Below are 21,038 nucleotides of genomic sequence, written 5' to 3'. Positions count from 1 at the left end.
TAGATAATCATTTCTTGATAAGCATAATAAGTGTAAAATTCAAGGAAATATTAATTGCTAGGATACTTCATAATCTCAGTCTCATTATCCTTTATTTTTCACTGCTCAACTAAAATGATATATTTTTCTTCAACCAATTTATCATGTTAAACGATGCCATTACTGTTGTGTGTAACGTCATAAGAAGATATATCTTCTGCTAGATGATCACTCGCCAGACACAGATACACAGTCTGGAAGCACATTTGGAATGAAATGTTAAATTCAAGGAATATTTTTCATACATTTGCACAACTTCCTATAGACGTTCTGGTGGATTTTGTACAGGAGGTGATACAGAACCCTCTATGTAAAATAATATACACAGGTTAACTATGAATTACAAATATAGGAGAAAAATGTACAAAAGTAAGTAAAATATTTTCTAGGAGTTATGTATTATCAGAGAGGTTATTATGAAGTAAATGTTAAAAGACTGAAATATTTAAATATGAATACAGAGCTCCTTCTCTAAAGGCAGCTATGCAAATAGAATCCATATTATAAATTTTGAATATAAAACACAGAAAGTTTATGTAATTCTGTATACATGCTTACTAAATATATTTATATTCCTATACACACCTAACTATTTAAATTAAACTTTATATAACGTGCCAAATAAATATCAGCTATAAATAAATGCACACAAACACTGATAATACAAATTCCTTAAATACTGAACAGTCAAAGGTTAAAAAAAAAGTGTTACACAATTTAAAAATACAAGACATAGTTGAGCTACAAATGGGTCAACTTTGAATATATGTAAAGATTATCAGGTACAAACCTTGACTAGAATTGACAACATAACAGTTTCAGATCATTACAACCAACTATGAGGCAGAGAGAATCTACCTATCTGAATAGTTTGATTGATTAGCACAAAACAATCACATGCACAACTTTCTATTTCTTTCAGCAAACATGTAAGACAAGCACCTTTAACTGAAAAAGAAATGCAACAAAACACAGTGTACATATATTACAGTCAATATCTACTAGAATATACAAAGGTCTTTAATTAACAAAGACCATTTTTTTGTAATTTTACAATTTTAATATGTATTGAAATTTGAACATTTGCTATCAACAGACTAATCCACAATCACAGAATAGCCATGTACCTTTTGATGATATCCTTTCCCCTCCTTTTATAAAGTTCAACTTTATTATTGCTTCACTGAAGCAAACACTCTTTATCCCCCCATCATCCTACATTGAAAAATAACCATGCAGAGAATTGGGTTGACTCTAAAAACTTTAAGCCTCTGGTAGTTTCCTCACAGTTATTGTGACACTTTTAATGCATTATGTCTGATTAAGTTTTTAGTTCTAGTCTTGCCTTTCATCATATGCTAAAATACACTAGTGAATGTAGTGGTTTCTTCTGAGACTTCATTTTTCTGATTTTAATAAACTTTCAATGCTCTTTAGTACATTCTTCATGAAGAGGGTCAAAAATACCTTTAGCACTAGTTTGTAAAAAGAAACTCTACCAGACAATTTTTATCAGCATTGTAGAAAAGGTTAATTCAGAAGTGGTTCTTTTGAGATGAGAGTCCTTTCAACTGTCTACATTGATACCCAGTATTAAGAATTGTTGTGGAATTGGTTCCTTGTTTATATGATAATAATATTCAACAGGTGACACTGCATCACGACAAGTGTATCAGACATATATTGTTATCTATAGTTCCAATGGATTCTTTCTGAACTTGTAGTTCTTTGTAATTACAACCATTTCATTTTTTTCCCTTAAGCACAAAGCTAAGCATTGTGCTATATGCACTGTGCCTACAGGTATTGAACCCTGACTTTTAGTATTACAAGCCCTCAAGCGTACTACTGAGCCATCATGGGGTGGTGCCATTTAAATAAATTCATACATTGTACAAGGCAATACGATGACAAGACTGTTTTTATCACCCAAGGTAACTTTTAAGCCAATTGATCTTTCTTTCCGAGATGTAATCTAGGAGAAAAATGTATGCAGGTCTTATGCCTTTCTTTTACACACACTACAAATCCTTATTAATTTCATTCTTATACCTGAGGGAACCACTAATTGTTATTTTCCAGACTCTTGAGAATTTCAAATAATCTTTAATAATAATAGAATGTTAACTCACATTATTTTGTCCTGATACACATAACAAGTTTTGAGAATAATTTTTATGAGCTGTTATAATTCTTTTTTTTTGGTACAAACTCTTTAGCTTGCATCTATTCCCGATGAATATCTTTCCTTGAAACAATAAAAGAAATGCATTTTTACAATCTAAAATGAAAAGTTTTCACTTTTAGTCTGTGTACTAGTCTTGATCTAACACACATTATATTAAATCAGTACCGTTTACATGAAATTTCTTTTAGAAAATCAAATTAAAATTTAAAAAAGTTAAACAACTCTGTTTGTCATAATAAACACTGTTTCATATTTTAACCCTTTTACAACATAATGTGAAACTCCAGACTTAAAGTATATTAAATAAAGTTCAATTACAAGAAACAAACACAAACTTTATCAAGTTCTCATCATCTATATTTGTTCAACATTATCTTTGTATTTCATGTGGGGAAATTGACAAAAGCTTCAGGCATGATGATATATTTTGTCACTAAGATAAGTTAAGATCTTAGCTACAAGAGATCAAAAACTGCTTCAGATTTACTAATCTTTACCCACCAGTGAGACAATAGAGCATAAATTTATCAACACTAAACTCAATGATACACATGTAACAATTTAAAATAAACTCATTACACTGTTAGAAATAATTCAAAACAAATTACCCAAAAACTAATTCATTTATATTTAAAACTGGCTTTTGACATTTTGCCAACACTTGTGAAACTTACTATCTTCACCACAAGTGATACACACACACAGTTGATAGATTTGCATGTCTACTATTCCTATATATATATATATTTCTTGTTCCTTAGCTAATTCTTTTAAAGTTTAACAAATATATTTCTGTTTTACATACTTATTCATTCACAACTAGAAAAATGCAAAGGTTAAACATAATCTGAAAACAAAATCATATAGTTATCTCACTTTTTTAACAAATAGTATGTATAATAAAACAATTATTATTTAGTGCAGAGTCAGATGTTTCAATAAAGAAACTTCAATATATCTAATAAATACTAGTTTTAAGGTAGTAAGAAGTTATGGATTTTTTTATCTAAAATAGAAAACACACATACATGTATACACACTCAGTCATTCTTAATATTGCTAATGTTGTACTAAAAACTTGCAGAAAACTAAAGCTGCCTCAAATGGCTGATAAGCAGAGAAAAGCACCAAAAAATGTAAATTTGTCTTTAAGTATCACGGTAGTCCAATAGTTTGTACTTCAGATCTGTCAGAATATGTTTACTCATTTCTGCCTAAAGGAATTTTTAAATATGCACGAAGTATTAACTTATTCTTAGAAAGTGCAATTTTCAAGGATATTAAGTTATTTTTATATCTTCTGTGGTATTTACAACACTTCTAGTCAAAACCTGACTGTTGAGTATATTTTAAATCATGACCTCAAGTAGGAATATTTATTTTCCTATATCCTAAAAATACCTCCTATGATTAATCAGTATATTTGTAAATGTAATATGAAATATATTTCAGGTATTTTTAGTGGTCATACCTTAATAAATATACTGATTACCATAGTACAGAAACTTGTAATGAATAGTTCATCAGTTACTTTTTTTATGCTATTTTGTTACTGTAAAAATGACTTAATTTAAATGCTTGGATATTTTAATACTTAGAAGAATAATACTATAGTCTTAACAAACTTTTAAAAAGGTAATGCAAAACATTAAAAAAACAACATCCAGCCTACAGTTTTCTCTTTTGAAACTGTCCCATTTCAACATGATCTTCATCACTCCAGCAATGATTAAGTTTTTCTGCTGAGCAGTATGCAAAGTGCAATCTATATCCCTGAAGTAATTCTTATAAATGTACATCTAGTTAATATTAGTCCAAATGGCATCAGAATATTTTACTCACTTTGTGAAAGTTTCGAGACAATGGCTTTCAACTTTAATGACAATGGAGTAATATTCTTTAAGCCCTGAAATTCTTCTGGTTCAAAACTTCATCAAAACTGATGTGGCAGGTGCGAAAACAAAACACTTACATTCACTGCTATTCTTTCCTTCAAGTTCATAGCCACCAGTAATTGAACTTAAACATACTACATAATATTCGGGCCTGAAAAGCTACTTAAGTTATACACTGTGTATAATAACTACATTCTGGAAGCAAAGTCACAAGTATATATTAAATATCATAGCATATTCTCCAATGAGTTAGCACAAGATATTAATAACTTCACTTAAGCTCTCAATCAGGTGTAAAATTTCATTTATTGGCTTATTTAGTAAACAAAAATTATTCTAAAGTAAAACAAAATTTTAAAGCTCACATTTTTTTAAAGTTTCTGAAATTAAGTAATGATGAGAAAAACACTGTACCTTCATGACCATAATAGTAATAGGAATTATTCTTTAAAGTCCCCTTTATTTGTTAATTTTACTTGATTTTTCACTTTTAAAAGTTAACATTAAATTGTGTTTGTATATATTTATTCATTATTGTTGAGTTCATGTTTTTAAGATGATGAGTATTATATCAAGATTTTTTTCTCTTAATATTTGAAAGAAATAATTGAATCAATCCTCAGTAATTCTTCCCCAAAACTCTACAACTGACTGACGAAAAACAGAAATTATCAAAAGCATCCAGACTAATATACAAAAACTTACCAAAGTCTAATTACAAACTATATATATTTTAATCTTTTATTGTGGTTACAATCTGGGATAATTTTAATGAGCAGTTTTACTTACTACTTTTTTATGCTAGTTTTTATATTCTAAAAATTATTCAACTTAAATGCTTGGATATTTTTAGGTTAGTAATAAAAATACTACAGTTTTAAACAATATTGAATACTTTTCCATAGAACACTTTAGAGTATAAATATGAGAAATAATGTAAACTATAAGTGCAAAGTTATGGAAAACTGGAATTTCAAAAATAATGAAAATAGTCAGTATTTTTTATAAACAAATACTTTTGAATTACTATTATTTTAAAAAGCACAAGATAAATCACCTTAAGTTAGAGGTACTTAAAAACTGTACACATTTTGAGCAAACAAGTCTAAACTGTATGTTAATTCCTTAATTTTCTATTAAGATATTTATAATGTATGTCAGAAACATTTTAACATAAATATGTAATTTGATTGAAAAAATTCTATTTAATTTATTTATTTAACATAACCACTTATTCAAGTGGTTAGTCATGAAATTAACCAAATTTATGAGATAAGACAATGCTCACACTTATAATAGGCATGAAATCAAACAGCTTTGTTTGAGCTACATGTAGAATGGCATCACATCAAACAGCTTTGTTTGAGCTACATGTACAACAAAAGTAGTGTCAATAAGATGATAATAATGATTTTCAGCACATAATTTTAAGGAAAAGAATATGTCAGATATGTACTTATAATTTTAATGATGGTGTTTTCTACATTAATGTATTAGGCATAACTTGCATGATAAAAAATGGTATGCATCTAAGGAATAACATATATCTGTTTAACATGTATTGAAGTAGGTTATATGTGAGAATGAAAATTCTATGATAACAAATTTCAGTTTAATTATATATATATGTTGAAAATATATATTTGAATTTATCTAATGAGTACAAACAGTGTATGTACTACAAAAAGGTGCTCTTGGCTATACCATTATGACACGTGAACTCAAACATAAGTTGTAAAATGTACGTGCCAAAGTTAAACAATTTAGTACCTGGCATCTGATTCAAAGTTACTTGTGATAGCTTAATATAGTTATAAGTTTATTTAGTAGAGAACTCAGAAATAAAAGAAACAAACTGTGTAATGCTGAAAAACTATCCCATAAATCTTGAAGATGTGTATTTCATTATAGAACAACAACATAAAAAGTAATCATAATGAAATCTAAATAATCTGACTTATTTTTATCTTTCTTATTTCCTTCCCTAAGTTTAATTACTTTTGGTTTGTTAAGGTATTTGAATACAACCGTTTAGTTCTGTACAGCATGCACAACAGACAGTGAAATAAAAAGCTCAATACACAAAAAACATTTAACAAATTTCTGTCTACTTTTAGACATATGACTAAGAACAGGACAACAAAAAAAGTTTTTGTACCACAAAGTCATGAAAATGAACATTTATAACACATACTTACAACACCTAAACTTACTTCATGCCACATAAATCATTTTAAGATTAACTTATCAATCATGCAAAAACAATGTGTCTTAGTTTATATGTATATATATATATACCTATACATACAAATATATATGTACAATTCATACCAGGTAATTCAGAAATCCAATGACAGGCAAATAATTTAGAAATGGAAAATAAGAAAATAATTGTTAGTGGTATGGAATGTTGTGTCTTGGGCCTATCATTGAGGTATTTCTAAGTCAACTGCTTTTATTAACCCTCTATTGCACATTGTAATGTAGAGGTAACAAATATATCTTTGTTGCCTAATATATGTACAAATGCTTCAGTTGTGTAGTTGAATGCACTAATTTGTAGGTACAGTCTAAATAAACCTTCACATTATTTTTGTTTGTTCCTCAATTGAACAATGTTAATTTTAGGTAAAGCACACATTTATAACTTGCCAAACAAAATATGTATCACAAACACATTTTTTGTGTAATATAGGCCTATTCAGATAAGAAATGCAAGAAAATATTTTTTTCAACACATTTTGATAATGTATGCAATAGAAAGTTAATTAATATGCATCAAACACCAAGAAAGTTAATAACAAAAGTGAAGACAATAACACATGAAATGTTTTAAACCAGAAATTACCAAAAATGCTCCACAACAACAGTTACAGGTATAAATGCTGATGACATAAACATCCTAACAGTATTACAAAATGGTGGCAAACAATTAACAGTTGCATTAAAAGTGCTGCTCAAATGTGACAAATATCAATATTATTTGCTGTTCTTGCATAAATGAGCTTGTAGTGAGCAGCCACTGACACGCACTTGCTATCATTTCATGTTAAGAATGATATTCATCTGAGAACCATTTAGTACATAGTTTGGCAGCAGTCCAGTTATTCTGGTGACACTCTCCATACAGTAGGACCATGTTACCTTATGTAGGAGGCTTTAAATTTCACTACTTTTTAACCTTTGGGACTATTCAAATGTGCAATGACTTGCTTATGCAAAATTCTGATCTTAAACTCAAGCCTAAGTTTGTGTAGCAACCTTTGCTGAAGTTGGATTTCAATCTTCTGTGGCACAACTCCATATCATTGGAAAGGGTAAATTCTTATTCTTATAGCCATTGTTCTTGAGAAGCAATATTGGTCATTTTTGATTTAAAGTTTTCAAATTTCACTTTTCAATTTAATTTATAAATGTAAAAACAGTATAATAAACAAAAATTAAATGAAAGTTCTTATGCAAGGAAACCATTCAATAATTACAAAAATTAGCCTAGATTTGGTCCTGTACATTGATTAAAACTTCCAAAATATTCCAAGCTGTTAGCATAAATCAAATTACTATAAATCCTCATTTATTATTAACATGTTTTATTAGTAAGGATCAATCAAAGTATATCTTTATTATAGTCTGACTTTCCAAAAAATATTCAGATTTGTCTTGTAGTGTTGCTAACAAACCATGTTTTTTTCTATTAGTTTGGAACAAGTTTACTTTTCAATTTAATTCACAAAGTAAAAATAATATAATAAGCAAAACATTTTTATGAAAATAAAATTAGGTGAAATTTCTCCAACGAGGGAACTATTGAACAATCACAAAATTGGCTTTGATTTGGTCCTTTGGCACTGAAATTTTAGGATTATGATGGAAAAATGGCCTCAATGTTACTTTCACAGGATAGGCCCACAACACCTCATTCCACACCACTAACAATTACTTTCTTATATCTCTTAATCTTTGAATTATTTATCCTGTCAACTGACTTTGTAATCACCCTATATATGGCTTTTGGTAACAGGCATGGATCTTTCCAGCCTGAGAACTGACATAAGAATGAATGAAAAGTAATAAGTTTGTACAAATACAAGGAATGTGGGAGGACCATCCCTAGGAAACTGAAAACCATGCTGACCCCTGAGGTCAAGTTTGGCCTGCTGCAGCACCACAAAGGTAACAAGACTACAGTCTTGTGGAATAATTTAATGTATGGCACCAAAATTTGTTGTTGCATGGTGCCACACATTATGATGGGATTGGGGGCATGTATGGTTCTAATCATACATCCATACAATATGTACAGTATATGCAGGACCAAATCTAGGTTGATTTTTTAATGAGACTATGTCAGGTACTTTTGGAAAAATTCGAGTACCACCACCAATCACAGTATATCTTTTTTATAATAAGATTTATGCAAAATATTCAAATTAGCTGATTTGCCTTGTAGTCCTGCTAACAAACAAACTCTCTTTTTTTTTCTATGAGTTTTGAACAAGTTCACTTTTCAATTTAATTCATAAATGTAAAAACAGTATAATAAGCAAAATACTCTTATGAAAATTAGGTGAAATTTCTCATGTGAGGGAATGATTCAACAATCACTAAATTTGCCTAGATTTGGTCCTGTATATTGGTTAAAACGTGCAAAATATTCCAAGCTGTTAGTATAAATCAAATTCTAGATACTAAAAGAAACAGGTGAGCATCAAAAACTGTGTTTCTCATTCAGTTACAATTTCTGTGCACAACTCTTAAACATAAAACATTCACTTGAGTTACCATCAACCTAAGCTTTTATGTTCAATAAAACTCATTCACCAGTTCTAATCACATGGAAGCCTTAACATCCCTTCAGGCAGAACTGTCGTATTGAAAACGTATCCAAAACTTTTTCCTCTTTCTATATAAGCACATGTCTCAGAACTAATCAAAGGATTAGTAATAAAAATTCGTGTTCCTGAAGGGAAGGATACTACATCTCAAAATCTATCTTGTCTTGGCAGTGATAAGAAGGTATGATACAATGAAGTTGGCTAGAAAGGCTATACTACAGGTTAGTAGGACTACACACATAGGCCTATAGATAGACTATAGTCTATGTAATCAATTGGTTAGCCCATTTTTAGGTAGGGCAATTAGGCCCTGAAAGGGTTCTGGTTAAGTCTCTAACAGTAAGCCTACACGTGTACATGTACAACCATTAATACACAAAGTTGTCTTTGTAAAATACAAGACAGAACATTTAAATGTAGTAAAACTAAATATAAAAAAATCTTGACTGACTTGTGTATATCTATAAGAAAGATAATTTAATTATTCAAACATCATCCACTTTCTAATTGAAAAACTAGTGATACATAGTCACAAATGTAAGACTGAAAGTTAAATCAATTACCTAAAACAAAAGACACCATAAATTACAAAATTACATAGTATTTTTAAAATGGGTAAAGTTTTTGAAAAAACATTAACTAGAATTACTCTAATAACATCTGGCCCTCGAGTTCTACAAAAAGGGGCATCAGAGCAATAGAAAGCTTTGTATCTAAACATCCAGTTATTCTTGATGTACCTGATGAGCCTTTTCCAGTGAGTGAACAAGGTGGATACTTCATAAGCAACAGCACCAAGCTGCAGGACACTCAAAAGCCAAGCACCACTAATTAGTAGAAAAGATTTCTTAGTGTTAACTAAGAATATCAATCAAAAATATCCTGGATGCTCCATTATTCCATAATATTGTCCATTATAGATAACTCCAATCTCCCGAAGCACTTCTCCACGGATGGTTGCTTTGATTGTCCAGTTGTACACTTCAGTACTTTCTTTCTCCCGTTCTAGTTTGTCTACATCTACTATTTTAGAGCTTAATCGTTCTAAAATAACACCAATATCCTTCACAGACAAGTGGCGATTTTGTTCTAATGACAGCTGGTCCATTAGTAAAAGGTAACGTTCAGAGAGTTGTTCCTCCTCATAAGCAGTATTTTCTGTGTCTGACTCAGATTCATCCAGTTGGGGAATTTTTGACTCTTGTGTAACGTTCAAGAAACGAACATGACCTTTTCCTGCTTTCCGTTGTACATCAACTCCACTAGGGCCAGCAGCAACTTCTTCTTCTGGCAGATCCTGAAAGGTTGGTTTAATAACGCTCTTATTGTTTGTAATTGGGTGCTTCTTATTTATGGCAGAGAAGAGTAATAATTTTCAAAGCCAATGATCAACAATAGGACTTACTTCATTTTCCTTTTCCGGAGGTTTTTTTGGCAGCGTACGAGAAGGAGGCCTGGGTCCCAAGCCTTCTAGACTGAGTTTGGCACGAGCTCCTCTCTGAGCTGAGAGGTCTTTGGTGCCGGCAGTGGTTTGGTCAGCAGTCTGGGCTTCTTGTGATGTCACTTCTACCCTCCACATGGGACCCTGCCTGCTGGACGGCTGGTGGCCCGGTGGCCTGTGGGTATCTCGCTGATCCCAGTTTAATACAACTGTAATACGGCCCTTGTTATCCATAATCTTCCATGATGGTTGCTTATCCACCAACTCCAGACTGTTTATAGCTTCACATACAATTCGAGGAATCGCTGTGATGGCTGAAAAATTGTAAAGATATTTTGAATGATTTTGAAACTAAACAGCATTAGATTTAACAGAACTTTTTTTTTATCTCATAACACTGAAAATGATTAAAAAAGATTTAAATTCATAGAAATCTTCAACATTTTTGACCCTCATAATATTGTTTGAATGGCAATATTAGAAAATAAAAATACAATAAGTATTCTATTATACTTTGAAAATTTAATTTAAGAGTTTAAGAAGTTATGGTAAGGTGTGGCAATTGGATAGCAACTGTTACCATGTTAGTAGCATATGAGATTACATAAGTGTTATTATTCAGAGGCTAAATATTAGATACTAATTACTTTATTTTCTACATTTAAGATGTTGATATATTGCTATCCTCAGGGAAGTTCTTAGAAGTACTATATATACATGGTAGCAAAATCTGATTCTGTGTCTTCTTGTTAGAAAGGTAGGTGCTTTCCACTTATCCAGAGTCTGCCCCATTGAGACTTGAATGAACTATTTACAGAAAATAGGTGTGAACATTACCAAGATCTCATATACCACAGTAGCTTACACGAAACCCGCAGATGCTAGTAAATATCACCTCAACAGTGCAAAGCTGAGTGCCACAGACTGATTATCTTCAGAATGAACAAGAATTGTAATATGATGTTAAGAAGGAGGAAGGAACACACCACTATAACCCTCTTTGACAATGGATTCCTATAACATTTGATAAAGAAGAAAATAAAGATAAATACTATGAATAAGCAGGAAGAAACCACAGATGCACACCAAAATTATCCTATGTCAAAAGTCATTCTGAAAACATACAGAAGAATATGTAAATAGCATAGAGCCAGACCAATATTCAAAACTCACAACACAATACAATTGCAGTTAGTACATACTAAACCACTTGAAAGACCCAAAGGAATGCAACAACACCATCTACAATATTTCTTGCAGATGTGGACACCAATAAATTGGAGAAACAAAAAGACTAAGGAAATTCTGATATCAGGAGCATTAAGGAAAAACAAGACTGTAATACTGATTTATCAATAATAGCCTATCATGTCAGAGAAGATGACCATACAATAAAAAGAAATGATACTAACTTAATAGGAAATGAAACACACATGAGAAAAAAGAAAGATAAAAGAAGCCTTCTATCTCCACCTAACTGATAACACACTCAGTCAAACTAGCATAGGTCAGAAAAACCTGGATACTCCTCTTGAAAATATGCAAATAATTTATTCAAGTTAAAAGCAGACCAGCCCTTTTAAATCCCGGCCACTACTGCATATTCAGTCCTTCTCAAGACTTCTCAGACAATGGCAGCATATTAACAGTAGAAATGTAGCATTCAACTCATTGACTGCTGATTAGTCAAATTCAGGTGTGTTACATACATTGTACAACTTGCAAAAGCTCTGCACACACTTAAAGCAGCCACAGTCAAAGGGTTAAAGTAATTAGTATTTAGAAGTAAAAGAAAAATTAATAGTAGACTTAGGTGAGTGTATCAGCTATAGCAATGACAATGGTTTTAAGACTTTATTTACAATACAATTTTGGTAAAAACCTTAAAATACAAGTACAGTATAGTGTAGCCAAATCATATAAGCTGTTAAGACAATAATTAAAAAAAAAACATTTCACATTAACAAAAAAACAACAACAACATTACAATTCCTTACTAGGACTTACAAATATGATGCTCAACTAACATGGTCATCCTCTTCAACAGAGCTAACCCAGAACCAAATTTAGGCAAAATTTACTTCAAAATAAAGTCATTCACAACATATAGCATTTATAAGATATTATTATTAACTGAATGTGCTCAGGGTTGATCCAATGGACCAACCTTGTATTGAAGAAATATTGCCCATAATTTTGAATTTACTAAATGTGGTACATTTTTAGTCTATTTTTCAAAAATATCAGGTATGTTATAAAAGTATTTGTACTCAAGATATGTCTGTTAAATACGATGTCAGTTTGACTCAGACTCTGTCAAGTTGGAATGCAAGGTGATGTTCATATGAAGAATAAATATACTTTTGTCCATACTGGACAAGACTGTGTAATACTGATCTATCTCCAATAGCCCTTTGTCTCAGAGAAGACCATACAATAAAATGGAACAAAACTAAAATAATAGGAAATAAATTATACAATTTTCTAAACTATTTATGCAACAAATTGCTTGTGGATCCACAACTTATTTAGCTAAAGGGTAAAATAAATAATTGATAACTCTGACATCAAATACATAATACCTTGTTGAATGGCACTCTGTAAAAATTGTGGCATGCACACTTTCATCCCTACTCATGCAAATGGGGGTAAACGTAAAAATGGAAACATATCTGAACTTTTAGAAAATTTTAATACATAAATCATGCTTTAAATAAAGAGAATCCAGATATAATTAAATATTTTGAAAAATTACCTAGCTTCTATACCCTTTATAATATATTATCCAATAATTTTCAGTATATTGCAGAACCAAAAGCTGTTAAGCAAAACAAAGTGTCAAGAAGCTGTGTGTTAAATAACATTAAAAAAAATAGACCAGGTAGAATGAGTTGAAAAATAAGTTTAAAACAAATCATGAGCTTGAAATTTAATTTACTTAGAGATTTTCCTTAAGTTAACATTTTCTTAAGTCAAAAATGTATTTCCAGTAACATTTATCTCCGCTCACACTACAGCTATTACTTGACTACAAGGGTTTCCTTCCTTTGCCCATTTAAGCATTGGTCCGATTTTTTTTCACTCTTGCTCCAGTCTTTTATTCCTCACTTAATTGCCCTTGGTGATATCTGTCCTGTGACACTCTCCACCTATGTCAATGCGCCCTCTATCTTGCTACTGTATATAAGCACCTCATTTAGATAATATTATCACTCTTTGATACTGACCCAATCCGCAGTCTTCAACATGGGTTCTTATTGGGGAGGAAGGGTGGGAGAGTAGGTAAGTATTATTGGAAATACATTTTCGATTTGAGAAAATGTTAAGTTCCAAAACATACTTACCTCTATTCACACTACAGCTAGAATCCCACATTGATTAGGTGGAGGGGCCAGTGAGGGCATTATCCATACAGAAAGCGTATGCATAGATCGTGGGTGTGCCAATAGAAGATTAACACCCTAGTGGGGGAACTGCACTACATCCAGAACAGGTATGCTTTTCACGTGGAACCTAATTCATGTACTACAGGTTGAATTTGAAAAGATCCATCATCACCACTGGCCAGGCTCGAACCAGATAGCTGAGGTTCTACTGCTCAGTGTTGGAATTATAGGGCCATGGTCCATAAATCCCATGTTGGTGACTAGGGCATTTGGATTGCAATATATATATACTAGTGAGTGGATTCCAACCTGTAGCTATAGAGTGATGTGTTCCGAGCCACTGGAATCACAATGAGAAGGTAAACAACACCAAAGTGGACAAACCCTCTGCTCAACCTGAAGAAGCCTGAAAGACAACACCCTAAACTCCTGTATGTCATACTCAACCTGAGGAAACAGAACTCATCTAGTCTGGAATTATGAACACTCACATTCACTCCCCACTGTGTAGACAAGGTAAATTCCACTTGTCCCCAGAATTATGGGGAGGACATGGAAGAAACTGTGCTCAACCAAGACCTGGGATGGGTCCACTCTGCAATCTGAATTATGAGGAGACAATGGATCCTCTTCCATGAACAATATACTAAACCAATATTGATTAAAAAGAAGGGCCACGCTCAACCCAATCAGATAGTCAAGCATCAAATCTGAACCAGTATTACGAGTAGGCTCCCACATAGGCTCGTGCCTCTCCTACCAACATCTGGGAAAAAAACAACATCCAGGGTAACAGGTAGGAGGGTCCCCAACTTTGCCATTTTCTCCAAGTATGGAGGAAATTCACTTGAACATCCTGGAGGAATAACCTCTGTCCACCACCAGTGATTGAAAATTGGGTGTGGTAAGGATTCCCTAACTCCACTAGTAGAATCCTGGGGGGTAATGCACACTGGGGAGCCCTGAGAAACAATGCTCTGGAAACTATGCAATAGGTGAACAAAGTCCCCTAAATCTTTAAAACCAAACCAACCCTGATGGATGGTAGGGACAGACAGGATCCCCCTATGCTTTACTCATGATAGTCCATGAGTGATGGTCCTGCATAATACAGTAATACCACCCAATCTGCCTCTAGGTGATATTATGAAACACCCAATTTCTACAGAGCCTGTTGCAACCCAGAAAAAGTATATCATGTTAGTGGTTAGTATTGTGGAATTGGTTTGATAAAAGCACACCTGCCTGGGCAACACCCGCCATAGAGTGGGATCCTATGAAAAAGAAATATGGGATCATGGAAAATTAAAAAAAAGACAATATTAGTTAAGAAGATACTCATACCTTCTTATAATCTAGCAGATGTGGTTAAGATAGCTACAGAGTTAGTCAAAAACCCTCAGAGGAAGATACTGCCAGATCATGTAAATAATATGAGAAAAAAGTATTGGAGGAGGTACACATACCAGCTCGTGCAATGTCCTCCAAAATAGAAATGTGACAAATCTGATGAGACGTGACTTACAGAAGTCTCTTCACCATCAAATAGAGCCAAGAATAAGCAATATCAATCAATTTCCATACTCATCTTGACAATGTAACTGGGTATAAATCCTGGGAAACTGAAGGATCCAAGTGAATAAAATTTGTTGTCTAGCACCTCTAAAGGTGTTAGTGTGGGCAATATTACACTTCAAGGCCCTCACTGGACCTAACAAACAATCGTCATCCAATTGGTCATAGAAGTGAGAAATAGCGTTCAGATGAATTGGTAAAAAGGATTTATCCACTTCCTTGGCTGCCAGTGTATTAGGTAAGAAGAATCTGTCTGGGTATAGAAGGATGCAGGTAGAATAATAAAGCATCTTGTGTACATGCAGTGCAAACAACTCTAACTGGCAACATCTACAGGCCAGCAGCAACAAAAATAAACCTTAAAGGAAAAGTAATACATGAAGCTAAGGGCTCAATGGATGTTCAGAAAGGGCATGTAATACCACCTTAATATACCAGTTAGGTAACTGAAATGGTCGTTTGGGACTAAGGACCCAAAATGACTTGAGGAAGTTGGAGAGCATTGGGGACTCGAATGATTTTCGTCTCGAGTAGCTAAAGGTAGTCAATAAAGCCACCTCATATAAGGCAATTGTGGAAGATGCAAAACCCTTCCCAAAGAGCCAGGTCAGAAAAAAGTTATGGTTAGCACTTCTGGACGAAGTTGGTTCAACTTCTTCATAATACCCCATTGTGGATATGTGTATCAAATCCGTTGATAACTGTCCATCATGGGACTATGCAAAAACAGATACATGGCAACCTCAGAAGTTAAACCCTGACACTTTGAGAAGGACTGCATAACCTCCATGCACGAAGCTTGAGCTTCAGGATGGCTGGGTGTATGATGTTGGATCATGGCTGTCTTATCAGAGTTGGCCAATGAGGAAGTGTAAGTGGTGGGCATTCCTGAAGATACCACAGAAGCAGAAACCAGGGCTTAGCCAGTCATTCTGGTGCTATCAACAGAACCTGACCAACCCCTTGTCATTATAGAAGCCATCCAGTCCTGATTGATTGCATCTATTGCCAATGCCCAAGGGTGAGGTACTGGAGACCAAAATGCCAGCAGTTGAGTGTTCTATTGAGTGGCAAATGCATCAATTATCAGTGTCCTGAACTGAGAGCAAATCCAATAAAAAACCTTGTAATGCAGCATCTATTCTGTTGGGAGAATGTGGTTGGGTCAAGACAATTGATCTGCCACGAAATTCATCACCCCCAGAACATGGCAAGCTAGTAGGAAGATATGATGGGAGTTGGTCCAAGAAAGAAGATCCAAGGTTCAAAAACAAAAAGACCTGGACTGAGTGCCCCCTTGAAGGGAAATGTAAGATACCATTGTAGAAATGTCAAGGTGAAGCACGACAATTTCCCCTTGATAAGCCCAGACCTTGAGACATTGCCCTTTGAACAGCAAGAACTTCTAAAACATTGTGTAGGGAAGCCTCGTTGTCTGTCCATAGGCCCTGGAAATCTGTTGAAGTGAGGCATCTGTGAAGAGATGGATCTCTGGACAAGCTGGTGGCAGAGGAACACCTATCGTAGTATAGTTCACTCAAGATCGGAGATGATGATCCTGAATAAGGAAACTGGGGAATCCAGTGAATCTCTGTTCATGATCCATTGGTCACAGAAAGACCACTGAAGAGATCATATGTGCACTTGTCCCAAAGGAATGAGGGATTCGAGTGATGCCCACATCAACAAAAGAGAAAGAACCATAGTGGGAGAATGAGAGGTAACAGTCAGATTGTGTTGAAAAAGACACCCAGAAGAATGATGTGTTGTGTTGGAGTGAAAATAATTTCTCAGCTCTGATAATAAAGCTTGCCTTGGTTGCTTCTGAAAGTAGAATATGGGTGTGACGTTCCACAACTGATGAGATGGTGCCAGCAGTAACCAGTTGTCAAAGGAAAGGTGTGTGCACAGGCCTAAGGAATCAGGTGACAAGAAAAAGCAATTTGGCTGAACATATATGGTGCTGATGCTAGTCCAAAGGGCAGAGCCCTGAACTGAGCACCTGACCCTTGTGCCCAAATGCAGATTGTGGCAGGACAACTTCACTATGGAAATGTACAGATAGGAGTCTGTGACATCCACAATCCTCTTAAAAATGCCAATGCAGAGTGAGGAATGACTTTATTGTGAACCTTGGATGATCTAGGAATTGATTTAGAAAAGAAAGATAGAGGATCAGATGCCAATATCCTGTCTTCTTGAGCACAACAAACAGACAGAAATAAAACCCTGGAAGAACTGGCATGACTCTCTCCTCTCTCTCTAGGAGTTGTGACATCAAACTTGGTCATCCACAATCCTGTTAAAAAATGCCAATGCAGAGTAAGGAATGACTCCTTTGTGAACCTTGGAGAATCTAGGAATTGATTTAGAAGAGAAAGATAGAGGACCAGATGCCAATATCCTGTCTTTTGGGGCACAACAATGAGACGGAAATAAAACCCTGGAAGAACTGGCATGACTCTCGCCACTGCCCCCTTGATTTGCAAGGTTGAAACACTGCAGGTTGAGTGGATAATAATGGTGAAGATGTGAACTGAATGAATAATTCTGACTCAAAGACCTGTAGTACCCATGGATTCATGATAAAGATTTTCCACATGTTTAAAAACTCTTGAAGTTGAGACCCCACAGAACCCAAAGGCATATGATAGTTATCACTGTTGCTGGTGGTGTTCCAGCCCAATGGAGGAACCTTGTGGATATGGACAGAATCTCTTCTGGGTACCAATGGACCCAAGTGCTGATTTCAGGGGTCTGGACACTTGAATAAAAGTGGACCTATGATCCCCGTAAGAGCCAAGGAAAGTCGAGAAGCCAATGACGACAGGGATGAATGCAGACGGGCGAAATCAATCCTTGATTCAAAAGACTCTGGAATGCCCACAAAAATCAAGGGTTGGAGAAAGGGATCCTCATATAATACGTGGAGGGTGACAGCCAGGAGACGAACACCCTCCAACAACAAATCTCTACCCCACTAATCCTGACAACATACCAGCCAAGAGACTAGGGAAAGTGCAGAAGCTGATAATCAAACCAATGTACATAGTCCCAACTCATCACCATATTGATGTGGTGATAGCTGAGAGGTTTCTGACAAAAGTTGGAGGGATGATAAATACCTTAACACTGTAGTTAGGGTCAGATAAATCCTAGAAATTTGTGCTCTATTTAGTTTGACCACAGACTCTGTTCTGGAACCCCAGATTTCCAGGAGCAAGTCTATTCTTTAAGAGTCTAAATGGACACTGGCAGTGATAGGCTAAAGCATGTAGTTCCGACAAATGTGGTGGACAAGGCAGAGCTGTCCCTTCACGTAAATTTGCAATAAACCTCCCTGCATGAACTGCAATATCAGGGGATGGAGGGAGAACTAATTATTCACCCTCAGACCTTTCAGCCATCAAGGAAGGTGCAGACTCCAAAGCAATCGGAGAAGGACCCAAAACATCCCACACTTGAGTTACCAACTGAAGAAAATGAGCCAGAGGTGGCTGATCCCAATTTGGCCCTCTGAGGAACCAACAGAATAAAGGAAGGCATTGGAAAATGCAAATCTAAATTCTCTCCAGAATGTCCAGGATCACCTTCAAGTGCAACCTCAGAGCCCTCTGGAGAAACACCACCGGAACGAATACATGTCTCCAACTGACTACGAATAAGGTCATGGATAGGCTCAACAATAAGATTAATATAGATATTATTATAAGAAAGAATGCCCGATGACTTAAGACTCAAAAAATTGTACAAGTTATATAATTAATTTCTAGAATAGCAGTTCTATTACCTACATTTAATAATGATAAACACCAGAGGAACTGTAATTCAGTGTTTTAGAAACTATTTAACAAATAAAAGCAAGTACTTCATTGAAGGCATGGTTTGAGGGTCAGTATTGGAGAATTATGCGTCTTCCTCAGATGTACCATTACAGAAATAATTCACAACACTTTGTAAAATCAAGCCAAAGAAGATGATTGTATAGTAAAGAAAAAATCTGTAAAATGGCTGAAATCAATTTCTGTAAAACAGCTGAAGAGAAATATTTCCACAATCAACTAACATTTAGTTCTTTTTTTTATTAATCTGGAAAGTTTACTTGTAAAATATAAAACAAATTTTCTCTTTTTTAGAATGACAAAACAAACAAACTTAAATACCTGCTCGCAGTGTTTCCATGCTAGGAGGAAACCACCGTTCACCAGGACGGAGCAGGATAAAGATTGTATCCTTTTCCACTGTTTTGAAGTAATTCTCATCTTCAACCTCCGTTCCATCACTTTCTAGCACCACTTTGAGCTCGGAAGGGTTGTTGTAACCTAGTTTTTCTGCACCTAAAGGTTAAGTAGAAAATAAAATATGTGGTTTATATTCTCATTTATTGTAGAATAAAAATTCCAGGTTTCAAATAGCTAATTTATATTAAACATAACATAAATTACCAATTTAAACAGTAATAATGAACTAGTGAAAGGTATTTTGTTCTGGTGTGACTTTTGGTTTACCAAGTCTATTATCATCAGATAATATTGCTTCCAAACCACTAACCAGTACAAATTATTCATAGTGTTAGATAGTTATTTAGTGGTGAGTGAAATATAATTTTCATAAAAAAAAAGAAAATCCAGAATAAAAATAAAAACAAACAATATTCGGAACTTGATGGTGCATTGACGACTATTAGCACACAAACAAATAAACAATCACAAAACACTGCTACCAAGAATTATATTCATCAAATACACTACAAAACAAACTCCAGTTTTCATTAACCCCTTCCATGTCAGTTTTTTTTAGGGGGGGAAATGAGCTAAAAAAATAGATGTTTTTTTTTATCCGCCCTTTTTGATAGCCTGTTGTAACACATTATAAATGCAAATAAATTCTGGCAAATATTTTCGAAACATGGAGGCTGCCCAAATTATCTTGAGCAAATCACGGAAGGGGTAGTAGTAGTTGTGTATGGTGTTTCTCACACCTCCAAATTCTTTTGGAGATGTTTATCCGGGAGTAGGACTGGTGCCCTAGTCCGGACACCAGGTGAGCATGTTTGGTGTGACGGGGATTCGAACCCACGACCTGCAGATTGCGAGTCAAGTGCCCTAACCACCTGACCATGCCAGGCACACGGAAGGGGTTAAATATGCATAAAATGGAAACCTTGTAAATAAATATTTTAGCACAAATATGTAAGCATAATACATGCTTCTCAATAAATTAAAGCCACAGGCAATGCTGACATAACACTGTAAGATATGACACAGTCAACTTTTTTTATACTTACTTAAAGCACACCTACACCATGTCTATGTTACTTAAATATTGTGATATACAAGTATTAATAAAGTGGTAAATTTCTTCAGAATTACAAAAAGAATATTTCAAGGTAGTCTATTACTACACTTTTCCATACAAAATGATTAACTCGATCCACTGATACTTGTTATAGGATTATAAAGTTGAACATGTCTGCAATTCTGGCACTACCACCCAAACTAAAAAAATCAGCAATACTTTCTTTTATTGAAAATGCTATGCAAGTACTATTCTAATCTTGTTTTGTCATTTAAATGCATATTTTGTTTAGTTAAGACAAATCAAGTAATACATTATTAGTATTTCTATTGCTGTATGGAATATCAAGATCCTGCCTAAGGAGGAAAAACTGTAATACTT

General features: G+C 34.1%; 1 protein-coding gene across 1 annotated transcript in view; it reads right to left on the bottom strand.

The window, feature by feature from the left end:
- Positions 1–252: 252 nt before the first annotated feature.
- Positions 253–21,038, bottom strand: part of LOC106468429 — a 43,611-nt gene continuing 22,825 nt past the window's right edge. The window contains exons 3-6 of the mRNA XM_022396761.1: positions 19,523–19,696; positions 10,363–10,712; positions 9,698–10,254; positions 253–345 (exon numbers count right to left, since the gene is read on the bottom strand). Coding sequence (XP_022252469.1) covers positions 9,829–10,254; positions 10,363–10,712; positions 19,523–19,696 — 950 coding nt within the window. The 3' untranslated portion in view covers positions 253–345; positions 9,698–9,828. The remainder of the gene's footprint in view (positions 346–9,697; positions 10,255–10,362; positions 10,713–19,522; positions 19,697–21,038) is intronic.

The sequence above is a fragment of the Limulus polyphemus genome, unplaced genomic scaffold (assembly GCF_000517525.1).
Source record: "Limulus polyphemus unplaced genomic scaffold, Limulus_polyphemus-2.1.2 Scaffold3005, whole genome shotgun sequence".
Classification (NCBI taxonomy): Eukaryota; Metazoa; Arthropoda; class Merostomata; order Xiphosura; family Limulidae; genus Limulus; species Limulus polyphemus.
This window is presented reverse-complemented; position numbering and strand designations above follow the sequence as displayed.